At 48.0% G+C, this 23,528-nt stretch overlaps 1 protein-coding gene across 1 annotated transcript in view; it reads right to left on the reverse strand.

Annotated features, from left to right (window-relative positions):
• LOC119441524 (protein dachsous) overlaps positions 1 to 23,528 on the reverse strand; it is a 241,647-nt gene that overhangs the window by 27,157 nt on the left and 190,962 nt on the right. The window contains exons 3-5 of the mRNA XM_037706139.2: positions 22,759 to 22,827; positions 21,554 to 21,777; positions 2,707 to 2,799 (exon numbers count right to left, since the gene is read on the reverse strand). Of these exons, the coding sequence (XP_037562067.1) occupies positions 2,707 to 2,799; positions 21,554 to 21,777; positions 22,759 to 22,827 (386 nt within the window). The remainder of the gene's footprint in view (positions 1 to 2,706; positions 2,800 to 21,553; positions 21,778 to 22,758; positions 22,828 to 23,528) is intronic.

The following is a 23,528-nucleotide window of genomic DNA, read 5'->3' on the forward strand; positions in this document are numbered from 1 at the left end:
CTGAAGTCTCCAAAAAGAACTTGTCATCAAAAAAGAGCATCTGCGTAGGCGTGAAAACTTCCCGTAGTGTTGTGAAGCGACCAATAATGAATGACAGTTTTTGCACCAAGTGACTCTTGCTACTCTGCGCGCCATTCCCCGCGGGGAGCCACTCGCGTGCAGAGCGCTCCCGTCTCTGCAAAAACCTCCACGCTTCAGGGCCAGGGTAGTATACGAATTCGTCAACGGTATCCATTTCGCGCTTTTGCGACTGTGTGGAGCGGTGATGTGCCTACGCTGTGTTCAGATTCGACGAACGAGTGCTCGAGGGATAAGAATGAACTAAGATTTAGTCTCAAGGTTGCGTTTGGCCAGGCACGCCTCATAGAAGGGTGAGATGCTATATTTGTTAACAACCCGCTTCACGACCAACTGCACATTCACAAAGCGTTATCTGGATGCCAAGCCGCACGGGATGGTTGTCAAATGAACGGGTAATAAAGTCGTCAGTGGCATACGCCAGGCTCTTAGCATCCTTAGGCAAAATCCAGAGGGTGGTGCGAAGAGCGGTACACCTGCACTGCGGACTATTGATGGAACACACCTTGTTAGCGGTGTGGAATATACCGCTACCCCCCGCATTTGGGAATTCCCATCATCGCTCCTTCCACAGCAACTACTTCCCGCACCATTTAGCCGCTCCATCCCAAGGGTGAGTGATTCATTCCCTCAGGGCAGCATTCAGGAATAACGCCTGTGATGCCTTGGATTAAGGGCTTTAGATTATTTTGATTCGATAAATAAAGTGATTTCTTTTTCCCTCTTCCTCCATAGCCACGTCCCCCTGATCATCGGTGCCTTGCTTTGTGAGGTGTTGAGCGACGCCACTGCTACGCTTCTCTCTCTCCAGCAAGTACTAGCAGGTGCTTGAACAGCGAAGTGATATAGGCATCGCTTTTGGACTTCTTCCAATGGCAACTGTTTCTGGTTTCGCTTCGACGGCTCGAGTGCTTAAAGCACGCTGATACGATCTGCACGCAATTCTAATAAGTATGTATGCGCGTTCGAGGCACATGGAAATGAAGTGTCCAAAACGTAACGTGCCGTCGACGACTACGTGCCCCATATAGCGTCACCACCTCGAAGCGGAAGCGACACTGGACTATCTCAGAGCGTGCGAAGCTGGCGGAAGGCCTTCTCAAGATCTCGTGCTCCACTGTCAGCTGGATCTCGGCACGCAGCCCTTTTCGTGTAACTCGAGGACACGGCTGAACGCACACGCCTCTCCATGCGATGTTCTTTCTCTCACAGCCGAGGGGAAGTTTCCGCGCGCAGTATGCTCGACAGCGGGCCAAGGAGACAATGCTGGAGACAGGAACAACCAATAAAGAGTGCCGATAGACGGCAGCTCGCTGGCAAGGACACGCAACTACGGTAAAACAATTACGCACGCGACCACGCACGTTCGGTGTATACGCCTTCCATTGTGCCAGGTGTATACATACTCCTGCACACCCATGGTGCTCCTTTCAACCTGGCCGGTATTGAAGCAGCGCGAGCGCACTCGACGATCACGAAAAGGTGCGATACGGGCCGCAGCTTTCCTGCGTTCGCAGACTTGTGATGAATGCGCAGCGCCAACAAAGGGGGCGCTACTCAGCGCGCCACTCCGCTGCTTGTGGCATTCTCATGTTGCGCGCATGCGTTTAGGGAAGGCCACTCTTTCGCCAATTTGTGAGGGTGTTCGAGACTTCGGCTAATACGGCGCTCACTTTCGCATGCGGAAAGAGAACCCCGGCACGTAAATGAACTCCTGGCCTGCTGCGTGGCGCAATAATAAGAAAAGAAATGACCCTAACGATGCCAGCAGTGTGCGCGACGCTCGCAGGACTGGCGACATTCGCTATGCACAACGGGTAGTCTTGTGTTGCCGGTGGCGCATGCGCAGGTACGCCCAGGTGACAGGGCGTTGGCAACGAAGTTGTGCGAGCTGGCTGGCTTAGCCGGGACACGGGTTCGCATTGAGCACGCGCGGCCGGCCGTCATAATTTACCCGACGGTTACAGCCAACAAGAATAATTATACTCCCCAAGTAGGTCACCGGCAAGACATATGGCGATATGGAGCGGGCGAATAAAGCTTATAATGAGCTTTGCGTATAGAAGGCAGTGGTTTCGCGTTACTGTAAAGCGCACTCCAAGATACAGAAGCTCTGCAATATTCGTAACTGCGTCTCCATTTTTTCCTTCGATCGCTCCAAACGCGAAACTGCCAATACCGAACACATAGAAGCCATAATAATCCTTGGCCTCGGAAAACGTTTATTCGCCTGCTAGCGAAGCCACTGAAACGAATATGATAACAGAAAAAAAAATGTTACCAGAAATATTTTGGGTTGTATATGCCAGGCCAAAAATGTCTCAAAATGGAGCAGGGGCTTTCTGTCGCGAAGAGGGCATGCCACGACGGCAGATATTACTGGCCTCAAGATAACCTCTGTGATACGACGCAGTCTTCTGCTGTATCTCCGCATTTAGTATATCTTTATGACGATAATTTCTGAGCTTACGCAAGTTCTTGCTCGCAAAATGCAAGAAGGGCATGTGTCGTGCGGACCAAAAGTTGACGGTCCTTCCTACTTGCGCGACGACCTTCTGTGCTAGTCACATATGTGATAATGCGGTACAGCACTGGAATGATCCGTACACCTGGAAATGCTGTACGCACCTCACTGATGTTGAGGAAGTAAGGAGTGCCTTGGAATTCCGGAGCATTGTCGTTGGCATCCGTCACGATGATTCGGACAGGCACGGTGATGCTCTGGGATTAGAAAGAAGAAAAATACAGTAACGCGGTTAGTTATATGCCGTCTTTTATGTACTTATCAAACGTGCGAATCGCGAGAGAAGCCACCAAAATTTGTCATAGCCTTTAAGGCACTTCATTTTGTTATCGCCGTGCGACATGTTTACTTTCAATGGGCATGCATCGACCGCTTTGGCCAATAAACTTACCAACACCGCTTTATTTTAATCATCAGTGACGACCGAAATCAAATACGAGATAGCACTAGTTCAGTTGCCTCGGCGGCAAGTAATCCACTTCTGAGCAACCGTAGCTTTTCAACTTCACTGACAAGCTTACAAGTACAAAGCGGATATATTTCAATGGCTTGTCGAATGTACACGTGTGATACGGCCATTAACCATATACCAAGTCTACACGATCACATTTTGTTCCCGTAACAACGTAGCTTTGGTAATCGATAATGAACTGTTAAGTGTGCTTCGTTGGGTTGGGCCCAGGGGTTCTTTGACGTCGCAGCGAACCAGCGAGAACCACGGCACTGGATTCACCGGCATGTGATTCAGCAATACAGCGCGCGTTCTTCTGAGACATCAACATATTCATAGCCTGAAGGACCTGCAGAATTTATGTTTGCTTATTCCTTACTCTCCATAATGCCTTCCCTCTTTTTCTTTCTGATCTCTATCTCTCTCTTTCCCTCTATCGTTGTCAGCGCTTGTAAAAAAAAAAAAAAATAATCCTTCTCCAGAGTTATGTGCATTCGCAGGTTTACTTGCCTGACCCTTGCAAAACTCCTGTTCCCACGCTTTAGAGATCATTAAGTACGCCAGGGACAACACTCCGTGCAGGGCCCGCGGCGTTGCTCACAGCGACAGAGACAGGTCGGTTAGGGTACGCTGGGCCCGGTTGGCTATACCGCACATTGTTGTTAATTGAGATGCATAACAGCGACGCACCGAACTCGGTAAGATAGATATGTTGGCTGAAGAGTACTTTTGTTTTCCTCGTTCCTTTCCTCCTCAGCGAACGTCCACCTGGTGTAGCCTTTATCTTATCAGTGGACACGCCATTCTCGTAGAGTGTTCCCCGCTGGTATACAGGAAGTCAGGGCCACCTGGCACGGCTTCGATACAGAGTGACAACTTCCGCGCGACAACGGGTTTTGTTTCTTCCTCCCGACGGGGCGTCGAAAACGTTCGGCCGTTGAGGCCGCACCCGATCTTCTCCGGTGACACCGGGTGGTGTCCTCCCCACAGGGCGATGGGCGACTGCGGCTGCCGACAGAAGCGCCAACACCTCTTGGTTTCGTTTTCTTATTTTCCCCTTCAGGCTTTTTTCTTTCTTTTTGGTATTTTCGGCTAACATTGTCATTCCTTTTTCATGGAATGGAATGGAAAATCTGTATTACGGAAGTTGAAGGCACGCTTATCTATAGAAGCCTTCGAAAAGACTCAGTCCGGATGACCGTGCCAACATTCAACGCGGTTTTCTGCTTCTTCGTTGTCCTGCAGACATTTTTTGGCGTTAACTAAACAAAAATACTCCAATGTTAATTTTGCAGATCTATGAGGCAGAGCCGCCAGACGAGATATTTGCCCCTGCAGTAACGTCGGTAGTTAATTTAACAGCGTTGCGATCCGGTTCTATCAAGTGAAATTCCGGTGTTGGCTATGGAAATCTCAGTTTTTTTTTTTTAATATAACACGCGCTCGCCAAACTACCGACATCAGCGTAATTTGCGTAGTGTCTCTTGCAGAGCTATTACTGCAACAAATGTTCACATAACGACATTCAGAAAGCAAATCACCAAAATGCTATTCCCCAAGTTCAAGCAGCTCGTCCCCCATCGGCGTCCCCGTCGTGACTGCGTCCTTCTTCAGCCGTCAGTGTTCGATGTCTTTCGAGGAGATGCCCTTCATCGGACGTTGCGCAGCCGGCAATCGTCGGTTCCGTGGTCCTCTCAACGGGACGCACGCGATGCGGAGTGTCCTGAACAGCGTGAGAGAGAAGCGAGCGCCTCGGGGAGGGAAGGAGGGGGTCGTATCCGTGGACGGCCACCGGAGTTCCCGGTCGTTACGTTCTCAGGGACCCCTGTCGACGTCGCAGCGGTCGCCCGTGTTTTTCGCGGGGGAAGGAAGAGGGCGGAATCTCGACCGACTATCGGCTCGTCTGTCGGCGGGCTACCCGAAACACGCAGGACAAAAAGCTGTCGCAACCCCTGCCTGCGTTTTTGTTGCTGGAAGAGGACGGAAGTAACTGAGTAAGAGCGCCCGTCGGGCGGTGTTGTTTCTTCCTACCCTAAGTCTTGAACTCGCAGTACGTAATTAAATGTAAGCAGAAAATGACAGATCCGGAATTTCGCGCGCAAGATTTTAACGGGCCGTGACCTGTGTAATAGCGAACCTTTCCGTCTGGTTTTATGGCGCTGCGGAAAAGCGTTGGGGCACTTTTGCCGAGAATCCGCTCTTAAAGCTCGTTCTGAGCCACGACTCGGTCACGTAGACGTCGTGTTCAAGTACAGACCTCAGACGAACGAGTAAACACCAACCCGCAACGTTTACACCAGTCGTAAACGGTGTCCTCAGCTGCGGAATATAGGGTATACGCCCTACAACGGTGCTCGTTAATAGACGCCGGTATCTGAAAAATGACCACCTCGCAGTAAATATGTGTTTACAGTCACGCTGTTGCTGCACTTAACTTGCGTAGAATTAGGGTACACTACGCCGCACTATATGGTGTCGTCACGCTTCTGTAAACACCAACCAAGATGACGTTTGACACGAAAAATATCTACTTGGCTCTGAAGACGACCGCTTTTTGACGTAGTTCTTTCTTGCGTTCCGTCGAGACATTCGGTTAGCGTTTCGAGTTCGACGAGCGTAAGCTTGTTAAGCAGGTATGGTGAATTTGGAATACACTGTGTTTACGAGAGTTAAAATTCATGATGGATACAGTTATGGTTCTAAGATTTCACACGAAATGCATTGAACTTGTGTTCTGGAGCAGTAGTTGTCGAATGACCATTGAAAGTTTAACAAGAGTCCGTTCTTGAAGCGTTCTTTTTTTATTGCTATGGCTTTATCATTTGCTAAGTGTTTCTCTTTTCATCGGACTCCCTGGTCAAGGAGTAGCCGGTACATCTGCGAGGCGCGAACATATTGCATACACTTACGTTTGAAAATGTCTTAGTAGCGAGAGAGAAAGAGAGAAATATATGAGATGCGAAAGGCAGGGAGGTTAACCGGAAGATAAGTATTCAGTTTGCTACCTTATACTGGGGAAGTGTCTTAGTAGCATTGTGCGTGGCTAGTACTCGGGAACTCAGAGCGAATGGCTAGCCTTCTGCCTTGGAACAGCTCACGTGCGTGCGACAGATGTCCAGGCTTAAGCGTTATATTTTTCGACAAACGCTGCACCTACATGGAAACTAAATGCGTTTTGATTAAATTAGGACACGCAAACCGCTAATAACAGTGTCCTAACAGAATGCGCCCGCAGGTTGAAGCAATAATATGAACATTTCACACGCGATCACGAGCGAGAAAAGAAGGACAAGGAAGTAACTGCATTCCGCGATGCATCGCAAAAGTAAAGCAAATGAAGCGAGATAGCCCTACTCAGCCTGAATCTCCATAAACAGACCGTGGACTTAAACCTTCGCACTTTCTCTACATTTTTTTATACAATCTCAAAACACCGCTTGGAAGTCTTTGGTTCATACACTGAGAAAACGTTTTGCGTACGCCAGTAGGGCGTTACCAACCCACGTTGCGCGTAGCCTAAGATTATTTTTATTAGTTCGTGGATAGGGTCACGCAGCCCGAGCGGACGGATGGGAAGGTTGGAAAGCAGGAAACGTACAAGAAATACGCGATACCTAAGATGCAAGCGGTCATCTTTTCGGTTGTGTTCGTCTGCAAGCACTCGAGCTATGTCTTTTCAATCACAGCTGCAAATGAACAGTTGGCTGCAAGACATGACTTACCGTGGCCCATCGTTTCGCGCGATGATATTAAACTACGTCTCCTGGCTATAAGTATATAACCGATGGCAGAAAACCTCTCTCGTATCTGGGTCACTGCGCGGTTTTGCTGCTGTGACTGCTTACCTATTTCGAAAGACCCGCTCTTATGCTTTCAATTGCTATTCTTACAGACGCCGGTACCGCACCCATGCATTTGAGCTGTCCACTTCCTCCCAATGGTAGGTTCGGGATGCGCTGTCGCCGTCAACGAGGCCAGGACATGTGGCCTCGTTTCCAATGATGGCAAACTTATCATTATTGTACAGAACATTCCGGGTTGAAGGCAAGCCTTCCCGATTCGAGAAAGTATAACAGTTGATGACATCTGCTCCACGGTTTACGTATTACATACGCAAGTTAGCGCGAGATTGGGGTCGTGAAGAAAAACCTAATGTTTGTCCCAGTCCGGTGCACGCTAAGCAGCAGGTGCCTTAGACGCCGGATGAAGCAATAACCTTTTCCCTGATCTCTTGCAGTCTAGAAACGTTTGTACCCTTTCGGGCTTACCTCCGCGTGCAACACAGGCGCGTATAAGCAACACATTTGGACAACACCGCGCTTGCCAAATGCCAGCAGGCCGAATGACGGCACCGGTGAGCCCACAACCAAATGCCACCAGTGAACAGAATGAGCTCATCATCTGTCAGCGCAGCAACAGGCAAGGACGAAAAAGAACATATTCCAGCTCGTCCAGTTCTCGTTACTTGAACGGAATGAGTGTTTGTACATTTTCTACCTGTGCGATCACTGTTTTGCGAAACCCGTCATGCCCAGTGGCTGTGACGTGGCGCCGCCGAGCTCGAGGTCACGGGTTTAATCCCGGCCGCGGTGGCCGCATTTCGATGAAGGTGAGATGCAAAAATCGTTCGTGTACTTAGTTAGATTTAGGTCCACGTTGAAGAACCCCAGGTGATCAATAATAATCAGGAGTACTTGCAAAAATGTGCTTAGACAGTCCATAGAAAGGCATGTAAATGTTAATTTGATTTGATTTATTTCATGATATCGGAAATGTTGGCAATGTCTTTCTATGACTGCTGTACAATGTCTATAGATCACGTATGGACTTGCATTCTCGCACTTTCGGTCCCATATTTTCGATACAGTGAAAGCAAACGTTTGTAAGTATTCTTATAATAAGTAGAACTCGAAATTTAGGCTTATTGATACTGCTGCTGATATACAGTCTATATAGAGATAGAGAGAAAGAGAGAAAGAGAGAGAGAAAAAAAGAGAAGGCAGGGATGTTGATCAGAAAAGCGTCTGGTTAACATATCCTATACAGTCGATAGCTTTTACATAGACTAAAGAAGGAGTCTAGAGAAAGTAAAAGCCGTCTATTAAAATTCTGCAGATAGTGCACAAACTTCACAAATTCGTTTTTAAGAACATACGGAGTTCTGCTGCTGGGCACGATATCAACGATTGGATTTTGGCAGCGGTGGCCACATTCCATGCAGTAGAACGCCCGAAAGTACCCGTGCTAATATTCAAGCGCACTTGAGCGAACCTGAAATAAACAAAATTCACCTGTAGCTTGCCAACTGCGACGTCTCTCGGTTGCCCATGTGTCGCTTAGGGACGTTAAACACTATCTGTCGTTCAGTCATTAACAGCCAACGCTTTTGATATGCGCCGCGATTGCTATGGTGTGCAGTCCATCAGAAAAATAAATTTTTGTTACGTGGTTCTATAGCGCGATATTAGCTTGCCTAACGAGGTGAGTCAGATGCCGTGAACGTGGCTTGTATTGAAATGGTACAATAGAGCAACGCGAAATCTAGACTAAATGTGCATGCAATTGGTGGGGAAAACGGTGACACCAGAAGAGGAAATGGTGGTTAAAGCTCGCTTTTCTTTTTTCGAGCCCAAACCGTAATGATGTAACGTCAATGTGATGTCACGCATTTGGGTGCAATTTCACTTATTATATGGGCAATTTTTTTTTCTGAAAAAATTCTGGAAACTGGCTAGCTGGAGTAAGTGGCTCCTTTAAACAGCAACCTGATGCTTGCTTATGGGTAAATACTCGAATAATCACGCCCAGGGACTTTAAGAAAAATTAGCGTAGCTTGCATTGCAGGCGCAATGCTAAAGAGACAGCGGAGCTGATGGGCACCTAGCTTTTGGGCTAGGCTAAGCACTACCAAGTCATCCCCAGCATTTTCCGGAATTTATTGATTATTGATCAACGATCGATTAGCTATTGATTGGCTATCGATGACTGACTAAGCTTAAGTAGACCCAACCATGCTTATCTAGACAGCCAGGCTCAGCTTCGCTAGTTCACAGGGGTATGTGCCACTGCGATCGGACCCTTTCTGCACTACCTCCAGGATCGGCCCACATTTTTCTGTCTACGACAGCCAGATTACGCTCGGCATAAACAGCTCCGCTGTTAAAATTCATGACTTCATGGTGACCTGGTGCGGGAACATCAAGGTTGCGTAGTCACCAGTGTGATCCTTTTTGCATATTTTCTTACTCACCATTTCTCCGTTAACAGTATGACCAACCTACTCTACGTTGCGGTAAGTGCAATCTAAAAATCCAGCTTAACTTACTATTCTCAGTGGCCCATTAACGCATCCTAACGCATACCGATCATTACTTCGACGGTCTCAAAGATAACGGCGACCATATACAAGCGGTGGTTCGCATTTCAGCGTTAATTGTCCCGCTTGTCGAACACGTATCTGCACAGCGTGGCGCGAGAGTTGAGACAAACGAACCGCGGACATCGCTACGAAGAACAACCCGTGGCGTCTGAGGCAGCGGTGACCGGGAGACCCGACCCGCGCCAAGCTCCCGTCACGCTTCGAGGGAGGAAGGAAGCAACGGACGACCGCACGACGGTACGGCACACAAACACACGCACACTGCGTTCTTTTCTCGCTTGCGCTTCATATTTTTAATCTTGGTATTTTTAGCATCCAATCCTGCCCGTTTGTACACACCTTCTTTCTTTTCACAGTTTCCTTCGTGCGCATCTTGCCTCAGTTGGACCGTGGCGGGAGCACGGTGCCGGGCGACGAATTTAGGCACAGCGCCGCCGTCACCCTCGTCTCGTCGTGTCGCGTCGAGGGTTTTGCACAAAAGCACCGTAACGCGCTGCCGCATCACAAATGTATGAGTCACGGTGTATGAGCCAACCACGTCGACTGCAGTGCGGCGGGCTGAAACGTCCCCCCCCCCCCCCCCCCCCCTTCCTTTGTAGACGAGCCTTGTTTGGCTTTGCCGGAATCCTTGAGTGACTCTGGCTTTGTCGTGCTCGGAGAAATGACACCACCGACCACTCAACCGAGTGACCAGATTCGATTGGCGCCTCAGAACAAATTACCGCGACGGGAGGCACCGACTGACCCGTTTACTCGAATTGGACGGAAAGACCGACCGTTTCGGCAAAAAAAAAAAAAAAAGAAAAGAAAAAATCTACCGACCGCGACCCGTGTAGTGCTGAGGTATGTATAGCACAGCGGATGCAGTACTGAAGCGGTGAAATCTGAATGTTGTCATCTCTCTAAGAGATGATCTGCCGGCACGTTGAGGCAATAGACGCACAAGTGTTTTTGCAACCACGTATAGGTCAATTGATTTCCCGAATGTCGAAGATGCTTCATCGCGCCTCTTCTGGCACATTTTTAATATCGCTACCCCATAATCATAGGGTGCAACAATGTTAACTGTAAATATAAAGTACTGGTAAAGGTCAGTAGTGCGCCTTGGACAGTTTACCCGAAGGACTTCAGGTTAATAACTGTTCTCAGTTTGTTTGCCATTCTATCTCTTGACCTCTTAATCGTGGCACATTTTAAGGCTGCACAGCCCTGAATCCGCCTCCCCCCTGTAGAATATAAAACAATGAGCACTCGAGGGTGTTCTGATTATTACTAAATAGCCTCGGAAATGCCATCGAAGGAAGATGCGGGCCCGCTGGTATTGCACATATTAACAATGCAAGAGGTAGCAGGCTAGCTCGGACACTACTTCGGGCCGATTTATCCGTTTTTCCTGCAAGAAATCCCTTCCCTCTCTGCAACGGGTAAGTTTATTTGTGTGTCGGTGATGTACGAGCTCGCGGTTGATATGAACCATCCAAATCAGATTCGGCTGTAAAACGTACCGAACTCATTTTTGATTACGGCTCGATAAACAACGTGGCGCACATGCCTGCCCACTGGATAGGTTACGTGATCGCCTGTAGTCTTTCTTTGCGGTAATGTGCGTTTGTGTTAATGTGGCATGTGAATAAGAATGCGTACGTGAGAATGTGGAGACCCTGTTTCATGTGTGTGTGTGTGGGGGGGGGGGGGATCTTAATGTCTGCTTGTTAATCCCATCGACCCCCTTTTTTTTTCTTTTTTTTCAGAGTGTCACATTTATTTGCGTAGAAGTGAATTGTTGTTATTGTTCGTGCGCGTTGGCTGGTCTTCTGTAAAAAAAAAAAAAATACATGATGGTGTTTCACGAGCCAAAATGAAGATCTCACTGTGAGGTTCGCCGCAGTGGGGGGGGGGGGGGGGGGTACTCCGGTATAAATGTGACCACCCGGGGTTTTTTTGACATACACGTACCCAAAGCATTTTACGCTAGCGTTCTCAGACTCGGTCCGAACCGGGATGCAGCTGGGATCGAACCCGTAGCCTCGCACTCAGCAGCACGACGCCATAACCACTGAGTTTTTGAATTTATTCTTCGTACTTCCCAAGAAAATTTCATTTATTTAAGTAAGCGCTTCCTGTGCGCCCGCTTGTGAGCATGTTGTAATCGATATGAAACTCCAACCAACTCGCCAAGCTGTTCGACTTGCAACGTGCCAAATGTTCGAACGTACGAGTTATACGCATCCCTTCCCCCTCTCTTTTAAACAGCTAAGTAATCTCACATAAATACAGTTCACAACAAGTAACACAATAAGCCACGCGAAGAGAGGCGAAGACCGAGGCGGATGAGAAAAACCGTGGCCAAAGCCTGGGTAGCAGGTCGAAATAGAGCTATGAAAGAGGCCCAGGAAGCTATACGAATTTTATGACCGCACGTGCGAGCACGTACAGCCAGCGTGCACCACCTATTCATTAGTCGGCTATTCAATGCACCGCTGCTAATCGCTCGGGCTCGTCTTCTATGAGGAAGCGACGTGTCAAAGGTCAACTCGCGGTGGAAATCATTACCACCACCGTCGACGCTAGCTGCCACTTGCATCGCGTAAGAAACAACAATAGCACGGCAATGAGGATCCGCACGCAGGTGAAAGGTCGGCGCAGCTACAAGGCACGGCGGCGGATCGAAACGACCCGGCTCGGCACTCCCAACGCCGTCGCATAGTCGCGGTCAGCGGAAAACAATCCCGCCCGGATGGTGCTCTCTGGCAACGGAGTATGGCGATGTGCGAATATTTCGTTCTACACCTCATGTAACATGTTACAGGAGGTCCCCCTACAGTGTTTTCAATATGGGACCTCCTTCTGCACGATACCCACCTTGTATGTACATGCATTTTACCAGAATAAACTTCAACTTCGACACCTAATTGTTAGTGTTTTAGTTTTAGACTAGATCATTGGCTACCCGAAACTTTCGAATATTCGTTTATGGCCGAATATACTAGATGTGACGACTGATATCGCAGCCTATACAGGGAGAAGGGACTATGTAGGTAGTGGCTCCGTACTCCGTAAGCCAACTCGGTCCGAGATGCCTACGGCCACTCCTGCACCTTCCGTGCCAAAGTGATCAGACGGCGTCAAACGTTTCTGCAGCTCAGAGACACCTGCGGCTGAGTAACCATGGACGATCACTCACTCTGACAACCTGCCCATACTGACCAGACTTTCAGCAGGAGAGACATTGCATTCAACATAGTATGCAGAAATATTCGAAGTGCTTCTCGCTTTTCTCGAATATTTGTTTGGGACCGGATTCCAAACTTTCACGATTCACGGCCCGAATTAACAAAACCTTCTTACGCCTGAATTGTTCGTAAGATAAATTTTCTGCCAATCCTGACGCTGCACATATCATTAGCAAAGGCGGCCAGCCAATGGCAGGAAGCACTTACGAAAGAAAAGCTTTGTGAATTCGGCCCCAAGGGTTAAGCGGGGTGCTCCGGATTAGCGTTGATTCACTAACGTGGACCCAAAACCAGTACAGAATTTTCTTTTTTTTTTCGCATTTTACCCCCATTTGAATGCGTCCGCCATGGCCTGCAATCGAACACGTGACTTCGCGTGCAGCAGTAGAAAGTCCCCAGCCGCTAAGCCAATGCGGCCGGACAGGTTTTTATTATCTTTAAAAAGGACGCAAGTGAAAAAAATCCGCGTCGCGTGTGAAGAAGTGAAACGGCTGGACAACTTCGATCTCGCAGATAATGCGGCGCGCTGTCGCCTTCGGATATCGGGAGACGGCGCTTTTCCCTGTGTGAGCTGCGCGCGTGCGACATCTGCTCAGGGAATCGAATTGTCGCCCAGCACGGCTGCACTCGAACACGCACCGAGAGATGCGCTAGTGCGTAAACAAGCCCCCCATTTTTGTTTTTCCTCTTATGCGTCGCTCTCACGCGCAGGCACGCCCGAACTCAAACAAAAGCTCGCTGTATATACCGAGGCCGAAGACCTCGCGTACTGTGCTCCCGGAAATGTCCTCCGGGCGTCTTATAAGCAACGCGCGCCTTGGGTGGAATCGCCTTATCTCCGTTATTATCGAGCACGGCGTTTTCTTCTATCGCCGTTGGTCCAGCAGCGCTCCTATAGAGATCCTAGCGACCACCTAAAGCGCACTATAGGGCGCTACACGTCGCCGTCGTCGGGAGGAAATTAATTACTGCGCACACGCGCTTCATTAAGGGCGTTCTCTCGCTGTCATCGCGAGTGCCAAACCGCTGTTTACGACGTTTCGGCACCGAGCCCGACTTTGCGGGGCGTGGTAACCACTGCGGCCGAGCTCGCCGTCGTCGAAAACTCGTGGGTACCGATGCGTGCGTCGCCGCGAACGGGCATAAACGCACTCTCCGTTGATCACGATCGTGTTCGCGTGCGAAGACGCTTAGGCGTGGGAAATGCTCGGCTGCTTTTCTCGGCGAGCCTGTTGTGTCTGTCTGCTCACAGAGGCTGCGTGGCGAGCAGCAACCGTCGTGTTTTTCTTCCCACTGAGCTGACTGTTGGAACCCGCCTTGTCGAAGTTCTGGGACCAGGAAACCGCTCGCGGGTATACGAGGCGTAAGACGAAACAGCGCGAGTTGTTTCGTTTTGCATGAAACTAGCTCGTGTTCAGTTTCGTATTGCTCTCTGTACTCTGTTGTTGTTGTTTCGAAAGTTTATTCAGCAAAAAGAAAACCAGAGGCCTCTTGCCCATGTAGCAGACCTCTTCTCTCTGCCAGCTGTATGGCGCTATTTTACCCTTCACAATGCTACGCAAGCTCGCCTGCACTTTCGACACTTCTCGGACCGAATTGACAAAGCTTCGTGTTCGTAAGTGCTGATTCCCATTCGCCAGTAACCTTCGCAGTAACATGTCCTGCATAACAATTGGCTTGCACTTCCGTGACGAAACGTTCTAGCTTTTGCTCTGTATGAAGCGGCATACGCCCATATCACCTGCATCGAAAAACCCCAGAGATAATCATAAATGCCGATATTCGCAAAAAATCTCTTACCTACAATTGCTGGCCAGTGCAATTTTTCAGCCACTGATCGTTTATGCTAGACATATATTAGCGAAGGCGACCGGCCAGTCGTAAAAAGCGATAGCGAACAAAAAGCTTTGCGAAGTCGTCCCATAGTTTCCTATACAAGCACCCGTCGTATATTATGGGGTGTCCTAACTAACGTAAGTCATGCTGTTTAAGAAAAAAATTATAAACAACGAAGAAAGAAAAAACACGGTGCAAGATACAATTATTAGACCGACGGTGTTTGGTCGTCAGACCTCTGACGACCGAGTACCGTATGTATCATAATTTCATCTTGCATGGTGTTCCTTGAATATTTTTTTTTCTTCGTTAAACAGCTTGGCTAACGTTAGCTGCGACACACAGTATACCGGGTGTTCAAAATTAAGCTTTACGGAATTTTTAAAAATCGCCTATGGCAGGTACGTAGCATAATTCTTATCGTTGAGCTGGGTTATTCGAAGAGGCGGACATTAGTAGCACGAGAAATCGAAACACACATTCAACTAATTAACAAAAATTCACTCACTAATGAACTTCTTAGTTACTTACTTTACGACGCATATTGCAATTTACGAATTGTAGCCGGCGAGCTTGTCAGGCGTATCCAGTTGGAATGAATTTCCAGGAAGACACCAGTTTCGAAATACTATTTCCCTAAGTGTGGGACGAAATACATGGGCGTTCAAGTTACTTTTGTGATTCAATGTGTAAAACAGAATTTTGGTAAAACATTAAGTGGAACAACAGTGCAATTTTACGGCGAGTTTGATGGCGCATATCTCCAAACTGGTGTCATTCAGGAAATTCATTCCAACTGAAATGCTCCAACTGAAATTGATTCCAAGTGAAATTGTAGCCGGCGAGCCTGACAAGCTCGCCGGCTACAATTCATAAATTGCAATATGCGTCGTAAAGTAATTAACTAAGAAGTTCATTGGTGAGTGAATTTTTGTTAATTAGTTTAATATGTGTTTCGATTTCTCGTGCTGCTTATGTCCGCCTCATCGAATAACCCAGCTCAACGGTAAGAATTATGCTACTTGAAACAGGCGATTTCTAAAAATTCCGTAAAACTTAATTTCGAACACCCTGTATATCGTACGGTATTCTTGGATGCGGTGTTTATGGAGCATCAGTTTTCTTTTAATAAGGTGGACCTCGAAGGGGCAGCTTTGAAGGTGCTCGTCCCAGGGAGGAGGTAGGGCGGGGGGCGGGAGATCCGATAGATCGACCAGATTAGGAACCGCAAACTATATGCGAGACGAGGATGGCGTAAATAAGGATTGATTGAAGAGTATTGAAAAGAGCCTCCGTTCTGCAGTTGGCCTCATTCGGTTAACGATGGTGATACTGATTGCACGCATTTGCGGCACCAAGGCATACCACGCCCTCATAACGGTGGCGAGTGCTCGATAAACCATACCGATTTCAGCCAGCCGGAGGCTCCAGCTATTTTCAACGCTCGGCTTTCTCGATGACAGATGCTCGCTCGATGGTCACTTCTTGAAATACCTCGGACACGCGCGAACGCACGATCGAATGCGCTAGTGCATGGGTACAACCCATTCGCAAAGCACTGAACGGGTCTGGGCACAGCGTTTTGTTTCCTCTTTTTTTTTCTTAGTAGGAGGGTAGTACCCGCGCAAGGAAATCAGGGTAGAAGCAAGTGGTCAGGGATTCTTTAATAAGGTAGTGATTAGTACATTCCTCCGTGGAGCTCCACGGCTTCAGAGAAAAGCTAGAATGTATCGGTTAGCTTGGCGGCATTACATAGTCTGCTAGATTCCTAGTTAGTTAAGGAAGAAAAGCGGCTGCACCCAGGAACGCGATGGCCCCACATTGGAGGACGCTGCCTAGAGGTTGTTTTTTTTCCCATCAATGGGTGGTTATTCGAAGCAGGCGCACAACTGGGCGGGAATTGAATGGCAATTTTCATACAATTCCCGCCATTGGCAGTTGCCATGAGAAGTGCCATTCAATTTGTGCCATCACGACTTGACATCGACGCCGAATATGCTTTAGCATCACCGTTACCCATGCACCATTCCGTTTGTTGAAGAGCACGAACAACCGGGAAGAACTCGTTCAAGCCCGCCGTGATAACATGTTCAAGAAGTGACGAAGTGCCGCTTGCGCCAGCCGTTGCGTGGCGCTCGCAACGTAGCCTGTGGTGTGATCTAGAGCCGCAGCACAGGCCGCACAATCGTTTAGACTCCGACTCTCCTTCTACGTGTGTGCATTTTTCTTTATCTTTCTGTCTCCCCTTCCCCAGTGCAGGGTAGCAAACTGGATATCTATACCTTACGGTTAACCTCCCTGCCTTTCGCATCTCATTTATCTCTCTCTCACTGCAACTCCCATATGCCACGTGGTCAAAGTAGGCGTGTTCGTACGTGTCATATACATTCGCTTGAATGCCCCTTAGATAGGACATTATTCATTGAAAATTCATTTCAGAAGAATGGTAAACTGAGCAAGCTGACACGCATACTCATGCTGAAATTTCATAGTTAGGAATTAAGCAAGGACGGTGATTAGACAACACGACACGAGCGTTCTTTCGCACCCATGCCAAATTTTGGCGCTAATATTTCGATATAAATATAATTTGTCTACTACGAGCACTATGTTCCATATGTGGTGTTGACGAGGACTTGGACTACGTAACTTGTATTTGTAGACGCTTTACAGGGCCTCAAGATATGTCTTAAGGAACGCTGTAAACACATGCGACACGACATGCGTCTTGAGCTATACGGGATGCCTTCGGACCATGGCAGTGTTCAGGCACTGCCTTGTACCCAACTAAGGTGCTTAAAAAGCATTCCTGCGAGACAGGCCCGACGGAAAATAACTTGAGTATGCTAGAGCATTACACGCGCCCGCAAGTGTCTACACGTTTCCTCTATTTTTCTTTTCATCCGTCACCATTATTTACTCCTGAATTAGCGTGCCAGACTTGTCGCTATAGCCTAAACTATCCGGTTGTAGTCCGACGTTCTATCCTTTCTAGTAATTATTTATCCATTGTTGTTTTGTTCCGATACGATAGTTTTTCTCGACAGACCAGTTGCTGCAGTCAAATGCGTTTCAATTGTATCCTCATTCCTGCACGACGTAATAATACGAATGCTTAGGCCCGACTGCCTGCACAAGAATCTGGCTGGTAATTGAATACGAATGGAAGGGAGATATCCACCTTAAGAGTTTTACCGCGTACGCACCCTAAAGATATTACGCATCGTATTTACTTTAAGCGAGACTCATCCGCAACGCGCGCTTTCCAATCTCGCCCATTTCGACATGCATCAGAAGTTTAATCCACGAGTAATCTCTTAGTCTCCGGCTTGCGCGCGTAGTCTCAAGTTCGAGAGTTTCCGCGGCTCTTTCCTCGGGCGAAAAAAAGAAACACAAACCTCGTGACCGTACTACAGCCTGCATCGTGAAAATAAATGACAGAGTAACACGAATGGCCTCTTGCGGTTGGGTTGGCATAACGCACGTGAGGAGTACGAACGCACACGGAAGTGCACGAAATGCTTTGCTCCGCTTTTGAGAACTTGTGTATAAGAAAGAAAAAGAAAGAAAAAGAAAGAAAGAAAGAAAGAAAGAAAGAAAGAAAGAAAGAAAGAAAGAAAGAAAGAAAGAAAGGAACAAGCCAACTTCGCCCTCTCCGAGCCTTGCAGTAGTACGGCTTACACAGCAACATCCCCCCCCCCCCCCCCCCTTCCTTACCCCGATGCCTTTTTTCGCTGTGCATATGCAGATGTAATTCTTGGCAGAGATACGGCTAGGACGTTTCTACGAAGAGAAACTCAAAATGATAAACCGACGCAAATAGCAAGCAAGAAATATAAGAGAACTTGTCAAGAGGCGCAACACGGCTGTCAACGAGGAAAGCGGATTGCACAAACCCGTTCGCACCTCTCTTATGTATGCGCAGGGCCACAGCGCTTTTTAGCAACGCACGCGCACTTAGCGCGGCACTTCCCCGCATACGACACCGCGTCTGCGCGCGAACTAGGAAGTGACAAGTCGTCGCGAGGCCCGAGGTGTCCGCAGCTGCACCGATGACGGCACCGGCGTGTCACTGTGTCTCCGGGATTGCAGCCACAACCGCCGTCGTCGTACTGTACGTGCGGGAGAGAATGCAGAGAAAGAAAGAGAGAAAACGAAAGAACGAAATGAACGCGAAGTACAAACTTGTCGCCCCGTTTCACGCCTCCGTGTTCGCAACCAGACGAAGACGTATACACGACGCGCACGAAGGAATCTCTGCTCGGCCGCGTAGCGAACAGTTTTTCGCACGGATATAGCGACTAGGACGCTAAGGCACTCGCACGCACACGCACTCATAGACAAAAACGAAGACTAAAGACGAGACAAAAATAACTCGTCGGCTACGCGATGTCAACTCAGCTGGGGCAGAGGCGTGCGCCATTCTGCCCGTCCCTCGTGCGTGCGTGGTCGTTTCCTTCCGCTTGTTGTCCCCGCAGACCTTCCTCCACTTCTTTCTTGCTTCTTCTTGCACTCTTCTTCTTCTTTCTTATCCAATTTTTCGTCACAGGCAACGTGCGCTCTAGCACGCTAGTTGGCTTGCGCGCGCGGCGTTCGGTTATATATACAAATCGCGCATGCACATTGAGACGGCGCTATTTGCATGGCAAGGCCGCCGCCGGCGAAAGAAATTCCGTTAGCTCGCCCCGGTCGCAATTATAGACAAGGCGGGAGCGCGCTCTGTCCGCTGTGCCGTTAAATTATACGCTTCCTGCCAGGTGGACGATTTAGATAGCGCGGTGTATAGGGGCCATGTGTCCGGCGAACGGTGCCAGTGGGTTCTCCGCTCCGTGAATAACTTGCAGGCGACGAGGACAAACTAAACTATAGAGTCACGCGCAAAAATTACTCTTGCTTTTTATCGCCTCCTTTCTTTGCCTTTCTTCTTCAGGTACACTCCGCAATGTCACGACTCACTAGGCAAGCGGCGGTGACAGACGCCCGTACAGAAAAAAGAAAAAAAGAGAGAGATGAAGACGTCGGTCTTGCTCTCCTACTACTCTTTTTTCTTACCGTGTAAGTGCTCGAAACCCTTGCTTACTTTTTTTTAAAGATATCTATTGCTTTCATGCACATTTCGGGTTTCCTCTGTCGTTTTTCCAGCAGCGCGGCGCGGCTAGCACCTTTTGTATCCGGACACTGCGAGGCACGTGTCCAGTACTCTGCTTTGTTTCAAGCCGGTGCTCTAGCCAAAGCCTCTTGTTTCTGTCTGTTGACCCGAGCTATAACGATAATCCACGCGTTATAGCGAACTCGTGAAAGCCACATGGCCCCTGCGTGAAGCAGGTCTGCGCCGCTGCGGAAAACATACCGCTGTAGTACATATGCAGTTACGTGCGCTCAAAGTGGGGCCTGTGCCGGAACCTGTACGGCTGTTTGGGAAAACGTAACACAATCGCCCGTATCCGTGGAAAGCAATGATCATAAAAAAGTGGGTTATACTGCAAAAGAGAAAGTGCCAACTGACGCGTGGTACAAGGAGGACACGTACGTAACGGGGAACGAAGAGGACGTCTGTGAGAAACAAGCGTAGTGTCGCATTGTTCGTTTATTTGAGTCTGTGGCTCCGGCTACAAGTCTACCGATAGAGATAGATAGATTTTATTAATAGGAAAGACAGAGAGGTGGACCTGAGCTAATGCACTCTCGTCTGCTATTCTGCCAGATTGCGTATAAAGAAACCATCACTTTACCCCAACGAGTAGCCCGGCATTTATTATAGCTAAAGAAAGAAATGTATCTCACAATGTCTTGCGGTTTCAACGTTTTCCGGGCTGTTCGACTGTTAAATGGACATGATGTTTCACATGCGTTTCTCCTGACTATGCCGTTACTTTCTTAGATCTCTTGCTTTTGAAGTAACGCTCGGTGATATCTCACCATGTCTTTTTTTTTAAACTATTTTTTGTCTTAATCGAACCTCCTTGACTTCTGATTCCATTCTGCTTTCTCGCATTTTTGACGACGCCACTGTTGCCAACCCATGTTACGTCAATAAAGCCCGTGAATTTGCGTTTTGGTCCTTTAATGATTTCACAACCGTTCTCTCGGATGTGGTCGTTCCCAACACTATATAGGAAGGGCGTGGCATGGGATGATTATTAACGTCATCTCTCTGCGTTTAATGTAAGCAGTGGCTACGTATCTAAACGCCGACGTTCTCTCTTTTTTTATTCATATGCAATTAAAGGAGGGACATGCGCCTATGTTTGCGCCGGCTACTCCTCTTCGAAGGACAAACAAAACTAAAAGCACAAGTAGACTGGAAAACACAGAAGACAGTCAACTATCTTTCTCCGCTCATCTCCGGACACAACCGTTCAATGTCTTTCTCACGACACACGGTCTTCCCAGACGGTTTCATTTACGACGTGCATTCGGACTTTGTATCCGCGCATGCTCAGTCTACAAGCTCAAGCTTTGCACACTGAAGTTCGATGCTTCAAGTTCTTGTCTTTTTTTATTAGTACGCTGAAAACGCTGGTGCTTGTAGATGCGTCCGTGTCGCACTATACAGTGCGTATCAGCACGAACGTTTTAAAAACAAATGCGCAAACAAACCGTAACACACCATGACGATGCCAAACACCTGATATCTGCCATCAAGATTTACGTGGCAGCATAAATTTTACTAATATTTTTGCGAATTTCCTTAAGGTGGTTTTGCATAGGATAATAAAAGGGGCTTTTCGAATCGCTTAATTTCCTTTCGCGGAATGCATTTATCCAAACAATAATAGTAACAAGAATAAATCTATTGCAAGATACGAAGAAAGAACGTCATAAGTTCGAAACATCTAGAGCAGAGTTTGCTCAAAAAGTTCAATGAAATTCCAGTTCCGTTCTAGACACAAACGAACATACAGAGTCCACACACAATACACAGAGAGTCCCGACATACATGCGCATACACAGTTCCGAACACATATACACTCGACAAGACGAACGGATAATCCTTTTTTAGAGGTCACGCCACGAGCCGGGTAGCACAACAGTGTAGGAGGGACGCTCACCAGGTGGTCGTCCTTCCGCGTATGCCTGGGCGAGCAGATGACGTCGGTGGTGACAGAGCGCAGACCATCGCGTCCCTCTTTGTCCAGTTTCTGCCTGAGCACGAGGCTCTTTGTGCCCGGCAGGATGGTCAGCGGCGAGCCCTCGGGGTCGGCCATGCGGAGCTCGATGTCTCCCCATGGTTCGCTCGCGTTGCCCACAACTTGAAGGGTGCCCACGATGCTCTCTGCACAGCAAACGAGATTTCTGTTACCTCATCACAGGAAACACGGGCAGGGCGAACGAGATAAGACAGACGATGCAGAATTCTCGACTCAATGCGCGTATGAAAAAATATAGAGGGCTAACTTCCCAACAGCATCAGACAGCGGCCCTGCATCGCTTAGAGCGAGTGAAACGTTTATATTGCGAGCCATGGCAGGATTTTGACAGCTGTAGGGACTAAACCCTCAAATAACATCCTGGTAAGCTCTCCCAAGACCATGATACGTGATTCTGCCTAACTCCTGCGTCATGAGACGTCCTTTAAAAAGCTCGTGATGAGACTAGCGCGGTCAAAATTTAAAACATTTAAAAACTAAATTCCGAAATCTTAAGTGCTAAAACCACGATATGATTAGGAGGCACGTCGTAGTGGGGGACTCAGGGTTAATTCTGACCACCTGGGGTTCATTAAGGTGCGTTAACGTTCACCCAAGCAGGGTACACGGTCGCTCTTGCATTTCCACCCCATCGCAACGCCAAAGCCACTATACGGTATACCACGACGGGTGGTCAAAATTATTATCCTATAACAGCGTTCTTCATAGCCCATACAGTGGCACTACGAGATGTCATGCCCGACAACTATACCCCACTTCGGAGATGCGGAGGTACATCATCAAGAAGCGGCCAGAAATTGGGACCAAGGTACACCGCGGGGGAGAACGGCCCGATACCCTGAGTGTAGGGAAAGCGGGTAGAGAGAACAAAATGGAGAGATTGCTGAACGAGACGATATATATTACGCGTCCCGTTTCCTGTTCCGGCGCCTTCGCATTTCATTGCAGGCACTCCACGTGCTGTGTATGACTCAGCTTTAAAGCCTACGTTTTTTTTTTCTCCAGGTAACAAAGACTTACGGCCAACGGGAGTAGCAAAAACACATTTCGCAATACGGACGTGTTGTTTGATCGCTCACGTGAATGAGGTGTGCGCACGAACTTACCGACTGGAAATGCTTCGTTGACCGTGAACGTCTCCGAGGATCCACCGTGCGTCAGGTAGCAGAGGTTATCTGCGGAGAAAGAACAAGCCAACCTGTTATGTATGTTGCGAACTATTAGAACGCGCTCTGACCTCGTATCAAACGACGAACGCGCGGTTCAATAGGGAGTTTTAGAAATAGCGTCCCCAAGTGCCTTTAAGTACCCGAGAGCCCAAACTTCTTTGTACGCCTTCTGCGCTCTTTTGTGCTCTCCTTGCGTTCTTTTGTACGCCTGGCCGATAGCGTCCCCTAACTTTACGCGCACTATTTCTAAAGCTCCCCATTGTCAAGAAGCGAGAAATTGAGGTCGCTAGAGGTTCACTGACCAAGCACGATTTAATTATTATTATTATTATTATTATTATTATTATTATTATTATTATTATTATTATTATTATTATTATTATTATTTGCCATGTAGCATAAACAAGCTGAAGTCACACGCCGCAGCTATAACACTCACGGTTATATTGAGGAAGATGACTTTTAATCTAATTTAGTCAGAAGTATTCTTTAATTAACGGAATATACATTTATTGTTTATGAATTTCCAGTTCAATTACCTTCTTCTGACTGGACGTTGAAAGCTATAGCATAGAAACAACACTGACATGTTGTGACACTTTCAAACGGTTCCATTTTCTTATGAAGGCCTCAGTTACAAAAAAGCGCAACCTCAACTTCTGACGTAATAGTTCAGCAAAAACCCGCTAGGTGGAAGGCCGCTAGCC

The sequence above is a fragment of the Dermacentor silvarum genome, chromosome 2, assembly GCF_013339745.2.
Source record: "Dermacentor silvarum isolate Dsil-2018 chromosome 2, BIME_Dsil_1.4, whole genome shotgun sequence".
Taxonomy (NCBI): Eukaryota; Metazoa; Arthropoda; class Arachnida; order Ixodida; family Ixodidae; genus Dermacentor; species Dermacentor silvarum.